Source organism: Watersipora subatra, chromosome 1, assembly GCF_963576615.1.
Source record: "Watersipora subatra chromosome 1, tzWatSuba1.1, whole genome shotgun sequence".
NCBI lineage: Eukaryota > Metazoa > Bryozoa > Gymnolaemata > Cheilostomatida > Watersiporidae > Watersipora > Watersipora subatra.
In genome coordinates this window covers 9,023,398-9,034,989 of record NC_088708.1, presented here as the reverse complement: position 1 = coordinate 9,034,989, position 11,592 = coordinate 9,023,398, and the positions used below count along the sequence as shown (strand labels likewise).

Genomic DNA, 11,592 nt, shown 5'->3' with positions numbered 1-11,592 from the left:
CCATCAAAATAATTAATAACAGTACCACGCTAATATTATATAATCAAAGAACAAAGTTCTTTGTTTAGCTCGTTCTGATACTTGGATGTATATAACAAAATGGTTTCGCAAAAATGCTAAGGCCGATAGCATTAATATCGATCTGCATGAAGGAGAGTACAAAATATAGGCAAAATTAGCACCACTGCGCCTGTAAAAGGGGTTGAATTTATTTGTTCAAAATTTTGATGTGCTAGTCCAAAAAACTGCCATTTTTAATTAAACGCCACTATAGACAAAAGGTTGAAAAATAGAGCGTCATGGCGTTCCAATAGAGGTTTTACGATGCATGTCTAATGGAATCTGTAGTGGTTTGAACACCAACCGCTATGTGGGCATTAAATTAGTCTAGGATTCTTCAGATTGTGTTCACTAGTCTGCAGTTGTACGGAACGCTTTTGAACGAAATCATAAAAGTATACAATGGCTATGCTGTTATTTATAATGTGTCACAATGAATGTAGCACTTCATACGAATTTGGTTGCATTGGTTTATAGCCTACCAATAAAGGCTTGGCTTGGTCAACCTGCTATTTTTTGCTTTCGTTTGCGTTCTGTTTTATTGGTTTATCTTCCTTAACTTTTTTATTCTACCAATATGTAGAAATTTGATCAGTTAGTTTATAGTTCAAGCATTGTTTATAGTAAATAGATTAACTATAAACATGTTCTTCTGCGCAACCAAACAAGCGAATAGCTTATAGTCACAAAACCTACAATCAATCACCTTGCTACAATACGATTACACACTTTAAAATTTTCATATGCATGTATGTATCTTAGACTTGAATATCTTGCAAAATATTAATTCAAGTTTTTGCACCATTTTCTTTACTTGAGCAATTTTTATATCTCAAATGTAAAATTTTACATTGTACTATAATAGTAATGAAGCATTAACGCTCAGCATGCCTGTTTCCTTTTCACAATTTATTTATTATTTGACTCAAGACACCACCAAGCTAAATGGTCATGTAATAAAACTGTTCTGATTGGCAAGACATGTGTAATAACTATAAAACAATAAATTGCGTCAACCCAATGCTGTTAGATTGCTGATGATTATCGCCACTCAGCCAGCTCAATCTACACTTTACACATTGAAAGGTTATATTAGACTGTGATTGTATGATCTCCTACAAAAACATCGGGTGCATCCTTTCCTTTTTTGTTATGTTTTGCTTCCGACAACTAAGATTATTTTCTCACTGAAATCAGTACGATTACTTTAGGGTATTTTGAGTGGTATTTATGACTGGGATTTGTGACAATCTGATAGATTATGTAAATAGATGCATGCTATGTACTCAACTCGGAGATCTGTTTGCAAAAGAACACCTAAGCTTTTACACCCTTCCTTTCTATATGTGTATTCTATTTCATTTTAAATAACACAGCACTCTTAGTAACCTGATAATCTGCTGCTGTACTGTATAGTGCTATAATAGCATTTTTGCTCTATGCACACAAGCACATGCGCACCTTTTACAATTTATGAGTTTCTTAATATCAGGGCCTTTTGAACAGCCTATCAAGTAATTTGCTTCTCTCTATGGTTGTTGCATGAAAGCTGCAACTACTGTGGCTGCGTATGTATGACTATATGTTTCACATTCTGCCTTCCGGGAAAATGAAAAAAGTTCCAATAAATAATTTTGGGGATGAAAATATGTCAGGCTTGCCAACAGATGTGATTGGTATGAATAGAGGGCAGTAATTGGAACAGTGATTAATTATGTCTGATTTTCTGACTACATGAGTTTTGTCTAATTATCGTGCTACTCATTGCGTTATTCTTAACGCAATAATTCTCTTGTATCAAAGTTCATAATATAGTGTTTGTTTTTTCATCTGTAATAAGGTAGTTCACCACAGACTGAATTTTATCATGGTCTATCATTCCAAAGTGGCATACGGGTGCCCTCATGGTTTATCCAGTCTCTCATTACAGTCAATAGGAATTATATATCAACAAGAGTATTCGAATGTTTAGAGATTGGAGTTGTTTTGCATGTATTTAGAAGAGCTGCTGATGTTTTATCTAAAGGTGCTTTTGGAATGTAAAATTTTACACCTAAGCATTTAATTATACAAGCTTACCCTGCGTTTACTTAAAAATGACTTCACTCACGTGGTTTAAACATGTGCTTGATATACGCTATACACAGATTAGTCAATACACATATTGCTATTGGTCTTTCGATAAATGTTGTGATAGTTTGACTATGCGAAATAGCAAACACCCAGCTGATTATGACATTACGTGCATAGATATTAAACTGCGAGGAGCAAGAATTGCGCCTAACGGGTTATTGACCATTATATTGGTAAAACAAGCCTTTGCAGAGCAGCAAGTGGCATAGCTCAGGTCTAGGACAATCAGCTTCTTAATAGACCTGAACATTCAGGTCTGGCTTGGTATAAAGCTGCCATATAAACCAATAAATGTAAATGGGTTAGGAATCTAGAAGTATGCATAACGCATGGATGGATATGAGTCGATGCCAAGGGCTTCATAGTCTGATAGTAAGCCTGCTTGGTCATAATATCTACTATCTTTAGAATTTATAGTATTAACATATGCTTGTACGGCTTTGCGTCACAGCTCGAATTTCTTGTTTATTCATACTGCTTTGTATTGAAAATCTATCTATTCACAAACTGCAAATTTTTATTTATATCCACAATACACAATTCTATGTAACGTTGTTAGTGCAATGTCCAATCACTCGGGTATAAGCTGAATGGAGGTGTAATTCATAGGAATTGAGTTTATTAGAAAAGTAAAACTTGTTTACTAACTTGCTTTGTGAAGGATGAAAGATTAAAAAGTAAGGCTGTAGTTACTATTTATTCAATGCAATAAAATCCAATTTTAGCATGTACTAATCACACATTGCTTTTGCTACACAGCGCTCAATTTTTCTGTCGAGCATATGTAGAAGTTATTTTGAAGAATGTTAAATTCATACTGATTCATAGTTTAAATTGTCTGATGAGGTTATAAATATGAAAATGCATAAATCACTCGCGCCTCATTGCTTTATATTGTTGGTTATATTGGGTTTATAGTCTACAAAAGTTACAGAGAGAAGACTCCTGCTCTCCATTCTTACATCCATAATTCAATGCCTTATGCATCGCTGTCCAACATACATTTACTTGCTGGTTACATTAGTGGTTAAGTGATTATGGTGCAGTGTTACTAAAACGTGATGTATAGATTTTCTGTCCTAGCCTACTAAATCATTCATGAAAAGGTCATTTCTAGCGGATGTAGCCGGCCAGTGTGACAGAGAAAAAGATCACTACAGCTGTAGGATATTACACGCGTGCTCATTTAAAAGCATTCTTGTCCAGCAAGCGTATGTAGGGTAGACGTTGCACCCGTATGTAGGGTAGACGTTGCACCCGTTGCGATTTTCTGCTGCCCTGAAGGCTTACCAGTAGGTAATCTCTCTAGTAGATGTAGGTAGTAGAATGTTGTTGGCATCCATTTGTTTTTGAACCACTATCGCTGCTCTGCTGAATCTTACCAGCTGCGCATGTAGTTTCAGTTCTTGCTTACATTCACTTGTAATCAATAAAATGTTTGGTATTGGTGTTTAAGAAATCATTAAATTAACTTTTATAATGTGTCACACTTTGGAAAAGTTACATGTGGCACGCTAGCATTGACCTAGCTGGCATTATTTGCATAAAATGCTTTCTTCGGACTACACCATTAGATACTATTTGCAATCGCACTCAGCATAAATTAAGCTTCCTGTAAGTGAAGAACAAAACAACTTTTCGAATGTACTTGTGCTTCCTAGAATTTCCATTGCTAGAACAGTATTAGCACTCACAAGTAGGAAATAAAAGTATAACAGGCAGCCTTTGAGAAGTAGTGATAAGTTTGTACCCCATTTTTAATTAGTGTATTAGCAGTGTTTTTAGTTCTAGTTTACTAGAAGGTCCTGTTGCCGAGTATTTGTTACAAAGCATCGGAACTATGTGTGTCATGCTATTGGCAGGTTGGTAATTCTCATGTGGGCTTGCGAATTTTGTACCATTCATCTCATTTCCGTGTGCATGTTTGAGAAATCAGAAACGATAATCTCTTCACAATGATTCTAATCACCAAGTAGTTCTTTAGTTAACCATGCATGCAAAATCTACTGTAATGCGGTGTTGAATTTTTTATGACCCTATGCATTGACGCTTGAAATCATTTATCTGCGTCATACATGGCTGGTATAGTTAGCCAATCAGTATGCATTGTTGTTCAATTGAGCTATATAACAGATACGCCATAAGCTTGATCCATTACTGTATGTAAATTGGCTACGACTTATCATGCTCTTTGACTTGATGTAAGTATGTTTTGGTTGTCATAATGAAACTGAAAGGTTAGCTCTGCTCTCATGAGGATAAGTGACTCGCTAGTTTGCTATGGAGTGGTTCAAATAGTCACATATTTGCCTTCCTATAATAAACTATTGATCAGGCGTGGAAGAGATGGTGGGGAGTCGTGGCTGTTGGATTGGCTTGAATTTTCAAGAGGCAATTATGTTTATTGATTACCACGATCCTTTCATAGCATAGACTTTGGGACGGTTGATGCTGACAGGATATGCCCTAAGAGTACCAGTAGTAATTATTTGCATGCTAGCTTTCACCGCAGTCAGCCTAAGGTTAAGGCGTAGTCAGGTACGTTGTGTAGTTAGTGACTGCCAATGCTTTCATAGAGCAGCTCTAATGGTGGTAGTATAAGACAGGTTTGTGTTGCAGCCCCACAAGCCGTGTAGGCGTAGTATGTGACATGTCTAACCATGAAGTAGAAAGTGGAAAAATCATAGAGGAATTTGCCAGAGCAGGACGTACCGGCCGTCGGAATGCGCTACCTGATGTATTCAGCTCATCGCATGCATCATGTGGAACGACAGATGTTACAGCAGCTCTGCAGAAGCTCCAAACTGTTTCCGGTTAGCAGATATACTCTTATGTGTTGGATTTTAGTGCTGTTTGGATTAACTAGAGCGGATAAATTTCAGAGCAGTCATACATCAAATAAGATATTTTGCTGAGATTACTTCTACAGTTGTTCATTCAATGCCTGATGCCAAACATTCATGTAACTTTTCTGTGATTGCAGGGGCAAGTAATAGTAACGGTGCGGCAGCACAGGGTGAATCCGAGCTAACGGAAGAGAACAATAAATGAGTTTTTAAGATCAGCCGGGTGTCCGTAATACATCGGAATCTCAAGTATGGGATGATTTATACACAAGGGCCGAAGTGGAGGTGTAGTGCGATCAAATTCTGTTAAAAGACCTGACACCGTCGGACCACCAGTATTGCCTATGATGGTGTTAGCATTTTTGCACGTCGCTAAACATTGTTGTTTTCATCGCATTGTAACTTTGTGCCATCCAACAGGTGAGGTGACAGTATATAGATGTGCTATGACTGCTACAGTTAAGCCTCATCATCGTCATTCGATGTTTTTTTTTACCTTTGACAATCATCTAGTTTATATGGACAATTTTTGTTATGTCATTGTCGGCTTCGACTATAACGAATGGTCAACCTGCTTGACATACAATTACAATCGTTGTTGTTGTAATCATTCTATTGCTAAATGTGCCACGAGATTGTTCGTTTAATTGCAAGCTATTCATGTACATACAAGCTCATCAAATAATATAGTACGGTTTTTTGACAAAATGTCGCAAAAATAATACTTGTTTTACATAACACATTACACTCTGTATAGCTATAGAAGTAATGCAGTAGTTATTTTCTTGTGGTTCGTGAGACACGTTATGACAATCCAGCAATGCAGGTTGAAATATTGCAGCTAGGAGCTGCTTTTTACAAGTACACCTGTCATATCCTTTTACATGCAATACCCTACCTGTTAGTCGAATAAAAGCATTAATATCAGACTAATTCCTACAAACTACCAGCATGTCATGTTGCATAAATGAACAAGATTGATACTAAGCAGTGCCTTATAATTTTGCGCAGACATGTGTGGCACTTGTCTGCCCTAACATGGCAAGTTCTGGAATAATCAATACACCCATTAATACAACTCTTCCGTTTAACAGTATTAGTTTACCTCTGTTATAACCCTACAGATAAGGCGGTGTGTATATAGATACATATATACAAACAAACTGGTTGATCAGCTATACTCTTGTTGAATGCAACTGCCATAACCAGTCTTGGGAATGGGCGATAAAATTACAGTACATGTATCTTTGGTAACATTTAGTCGGTTGGGAAAGCATATCACCAGCAATCATTAATATGCAAAGCTAAATCGACAACTCGAAACTGTTCGCTGGGAAAACAGTGACTAATGTCGACAGGTATCCTAATTTGAGCATACTGCAAGCTGATTATTCAGATAAAGTCAATGATTGTGCACAGATGTCCTCGTAAGCTTATTATCCAGATAATAAAAAGTTGCAAAAGATCATCAAATTTGTTAACAATTGAAATACCAAAGCGCCGAACAAGTTAAGCAAACAACTATGCAAAGTAAATGAGACTGCAGCCATCGATAGTGAGTGATTTACACTAGTGGAACACAAAGTTGCTAGAATACGGTGCAAGAGTGTAGAATGCCAAACCACTACATACCATACTGAGTCATAAAAATTGACAAAATCCAAAATGCTGAAAGGAAATCCAAACATCGAAGAGTGAATTGATGGTCTTGAGTGCCGAGCTCATGCTATGACATCTCCAATACATAATCTGAGTGGCTGTTGTGTTGACACGAAGGATTAACAGTTGTTGTCTAGGAGAAGCTTGAGCTTGAGTTAATACACATGAATCACTCTGAAAAACTCCAGCTTAGGTTCTGTTGACAGGCGCAGAGATAGTAAGCTACGTAAAATTCAGCCAATGGTTACCAAAAGACAATTATATTCTCGCCGTGACAAGTATTTTGGACACCATCTTGTGGCAGTTACATGAAAGATGAATTAAACTCACATGACTGAGACGTTGTTATAACAGATGTCAGGAGTTGGAGAAAGTCTGTAACAAGTTTGTAACAAGAAAGATCTAGCTGGTAGACAGCGGTCTTCAAAATTCGAAAAGCTTACATAAACTACATCAATCCTGTCGATTTATCATCTGTTCTACTAATCTTGTTCAAAACCGAAAGTTTGAAATTTGACTTCTAGTAGAAGTCAATTTTAATTTCATTATTTTAAACCTCTTATGCCTATCTAATTAGTCACATTAAAAATTGAAAACAAATTTTTTGGTCACATGTTAACTTTTAATACTTTGATTTTTGCCCAGTTAGTTCCATATCTGTACAAGAAATCTGATAATACAGACCGGGTATGCAACATTAATGTTTTTTTTAGTTGAGATAAGCTTGATAACTGACCATCCTTGCATATACACTACTGCAGCTGTAAACCACTAAAGACATCTTAAAAGAAGGCATACATGTATATATTTTGTTTCGAAGCTGAAAGCCATCTGCAATGTATGTAATAGCCAACATTGAGCGAGGATCAAACGACTGCTATATAATATGAATTACAGCCACTTATTGCATTCTGATGGTTTACTAATGGTTCGCTTTGCTTATGCATTCTCCCTGAACAAAGAATGGCTGGCGGGCATCCTGAGATGTATAATCAATAAAAAAACGCTGCTATCCAGGACATCCAAATGTGAGGGAGACAAATATTTGACCAGAGCTGATGACTTGTGGCTAAATAACAGGGTACGCGCACGTCACAAGCTGATGCGATATCCAAAAAGTGCATAATTTCCTCGTAGTATTTGGTTCCTATCCAATCCCCTACGCTAAAGCAGAAGTGATTAACTGTGAAAGCGAATTTTAAGGCCTTGACATTGCTATCAGGTATCTGCAGCTTTGACAACACGACAGTGTCACCTCTTTTGCAGCTTTGACAGTTCTTGACAGATAGCTTGAACCATTTCTTTACTCGTGTCTTTGAGAGCTGCCGTGATGAGCACTGGCTTCTTTACTTGACACGTTTTAGCGAAGCACATCGCTACCACTTGCGTAATGTTCTAAAAACAAACCACAGTTATAACTAGACAGCAGATACGCTGTTGGCAACAATCCATGATACAGATGAAACATTTCATACTTGAAGCTGGCAAATAATAAATACGATGCTTCAAATTAGAAAACTTAGACAAGTAGGCATGAGCTATGTTACCATATAATAACACTATGTTACCATATAATAACACGGTTTCCTGAGGGAGGAGAGATTTATGTACTGGCCACTAGGGATACTTTATTGATAAAAATAGTGTTTCAAGAATGAATGGCGCAGGTGAACTAGTAATAGACAGTGCAATAAAAACTTTCAGATCATTTACTTGTAGACGCCCCCGCTATAGTACTGACTGTTTAGAATAAAAATAAGGCAATGCAACAATGTTTCAAATAAATTTTTTCCATAAACTGAAATTCCGCAAGAGCTTGTAATGAGTGACAGTCCATATATACATTGTAGACACTACTAGATAGCTACTAGCTAAAAACAAAATGCTTGAACAACAGGAGTCAGACACCCATAACCTGAGCAGCACTCGCAGCAGCGGCTCCCAGCGTCACCGGAGCAAACGACACGCAGCAAACGCTCACAAATCTAGTGAGCAGGACAACAGGTACCGCTATTTAATGTAGCTATGCCAACACTCAGATCAAAAGGCAAGATTTATGATCATCATTGCAGTCTGATAGTAATGACAGGAACATCTCTCACCATTCATTGCAGCAGTTTTTACTCAAAATTTAAAGCAGTAAAATCCCTGGGCATTCCGCCAACAGAATCATTGTCGACTGACTGGGTGACAAGCATCAACAGGCGTCGGGTTAGCCTAATCTCCATCTTTAACCACCGGTATTGGTGATGAGACGGCGAGACTACCAGTTTCCTCTGAATTATCAATGCCAGATCATGTCATGGTCTCCCATTAATGCTCTATCCAAGGGATTATATTAGATTTTGCCCTTAATAGTTGTACGAGCTTAACAGAATAAAATCTGCATGCGTATGAGAATTTAATGCAGTCAGGAAGTCAGTAAAGTTTCTCACAGGCAATCTGCCTAACCACATAAGGCGGTTAGTTTGTTTAAGCTACGCAGGCTAGTGTTACAGGATATGATGTAAGGGAAGCGAGCACTCTCTCATACGCAAACCCAAGCATAAACAATCAAGTCCAATTGCAGCAATATTGTTTGTAAATAAAGAAGCTTTGAGAGGGGAAAGACCGTGTCATGAGGGTCTAGATAGAAAACGTTTGACATAGTGAGAAAGAACAGGTGCTTGCATGCGTGTGGGAGTGAGATGAAATCAACGATTTCAAAATCCTAAGATTATCTGTTGTGAAATAATACTTTAGTACTTGACAAGCATTGGCAAGATCATTACTACTCGCAAGACAGGAACATCGATTGATGAGGCTGTATGAGTATATCCCATGTAGATTTTATGCAGTGTTCAATGCGGTGAGGGTGGTGAGGACTGCGATACTGTGTGTCCGTACCATTTGAGGCAGCATGTAATTGCATTTGCATTTTTCAAAGATTAGTCTTTCATAGCATCCTTCAACGAGTAGAAACTGAAAACTCGAAAAGTTTCTCTTGCAAAGAAGGCTTTACCACGGGTTCTTTAGTATCAACCTAATGAGGTCTACAGCAGTTAAAGTTTTTGTAGATTAGGCATACCAATTCACTCGTCAGTGCATCCTTTATGACGCTCTTTTTTTTTAAAAGAAAAGACAATGAAGGAGCCGTCAACAAATGGAACAGTTATCTTCAAAAACTTCAGCTGCTGAGAGTGACACCCAGTTTACGTGAAAGACTCGCAACTTTGCAATCATAAAAATTAATTTATCACAAATTTAATTTGTAACATTCATTCTTGAACTCTGATTATAAACGAGTCACTGATGTAGAATCGATAGCGATAAACAACGTGAACGGGTTAACAACCTTGTAAAGTATTGCATTTGGATAATAGGTTTGCGTATGCTTGGTCTCAGCATAACCATCAACTAGAGCTATTAACATTTTGTTACCTGAGTTCTACTCTGTCTGCTTGACAAGTATAACCTGCCCCGGAAGTATTTTCTTGATGGAATACAGACTACTGCCTTATGCAGTAGTCTGTATTCCATCAAGAATTTACGATTTAGGCGTAAAAACTCTGGGATTAGTAGTCTGACCGATGGTGCCTTTATAAAATTCATTAAAAAGGACATTTTATGCTGCCACTGACCCTGACACCGGCATAAAGATCAAAACACTCTGAATCTCGTTTCCTCTCAGGCTTGAGACTAGCTTAGAAATTACATAGCGTGCTGTAGAGGCTTTGTCCGTTTAAATTACTCATTACACTTGTACCATTCGTTATATTGACTAGATTAATCCAAGAAATGTATCAACAGCTGTCGACTGCATGATTAGTGTGGCTAATAAATGAAGGTGTGGCGACGGCAAAGTCAACACATTTTATGAAAAATGTCCTTCGCAGACAACTTGACATCAATTACGAGTAGCTTCCTCAAGAAAACATTCGTAATCGCTCGGCTCACTTGCGTAACAGTAACACGGATAAACAACGAACGCAAAGCCTTGTTGTTATAGTTATATAACTGAATATTTACTCAACTAAAACTTCTAATGCTCTTGGCAACACATTCCCATATTGTCTGCTGAGTTGTTTAAAAAACTTTTGAAGATAGCCTAATATTCATTGAAGCAGTGAATCCTATTGCGAATGTACATGTAATTAAGTGTGTGTTATCATACTTTTCTAATTTATCAAATAAGCATAGCTAAAGCCTGGCTCTCATATATGTAGCAAAGCACCGGCGACAGCACCGCAGGCTATTGCGGTGAAATGTGAACCTACACACCGGTACCGCGGTCAACGCAAGAGTTTAGGGCTGTTCAAATTTCGTGAAAAGCCGCAGGCAAAACCTTCCCGAAATGCACTGTACAGGTGAAGGTCACCATTATCGAAACGGCGTGGCGAGCGAACATTTCATGTGATTATGCGATTATGTTTAGCGATGCAGCTTTATATGTGAACAGAAGCCGCCGAGCCTAGTGTCACAAGCGTTTTGCTGCGCAAGTTGCCGCCGTAGTCTCGCAATCATTATGGGAACCAGGCTTAAAGAATCAGTCTATTGGGTGTTGCTGCCTAATAATGTGAGTATAGCTTATTGCTGTTGCCATCGTTCAAAAGCAAGCAAAATTGAATTCTAGTTTAATTTTCGTTTAGTTTTTATAAAATATATTTAACTATAAAAAAAAACAACGCGTGCTAAATATTTTATGAAAATTGCACAACAAATACATAAACAGCCCAGTTCTTTCATTTTTTGCTATGAATGCATATTTGAAGTACTCAGTACTCGGAGATCAAAATGTACTTGTCAGCATTTCGACATCCAATTGCGCAAAGGGGGATAAAGGAAGGCAAATCTACAATTGGTTTTGGTCTAAAGCATGACGAAGTTATTACTATACAAATTTGTTAAAATTGTC

General features: G+C 37.6%; 1 protein-coding gene across 1 annotated transcript in view; it reads right to left on the bottom strand.

Annotated features, from left to right (window-relative positions):
* Window positions 1-7,492: 7,492 nt before the first annotated feature.
* Window positions 7,493-11,592, bottom strand: part of LOC137410542 (proteasome assembly chaperone 3-like) — a 30,471-nt gene continuing 26,371 nt past the window's right edge. Inside the window, exon 4 of the mRNA XM_068095975.1 lies at window positions 7,493-8,093. Coding sequence (XP_067952076.1) covers window positions 7,950-8,093 — 144 coding nt within the window. The 3' untranslated portion in view covers window positions 7,493-7,949. The remainder of the gene's footprint in view (window positions 8,094-11,592) is intronic.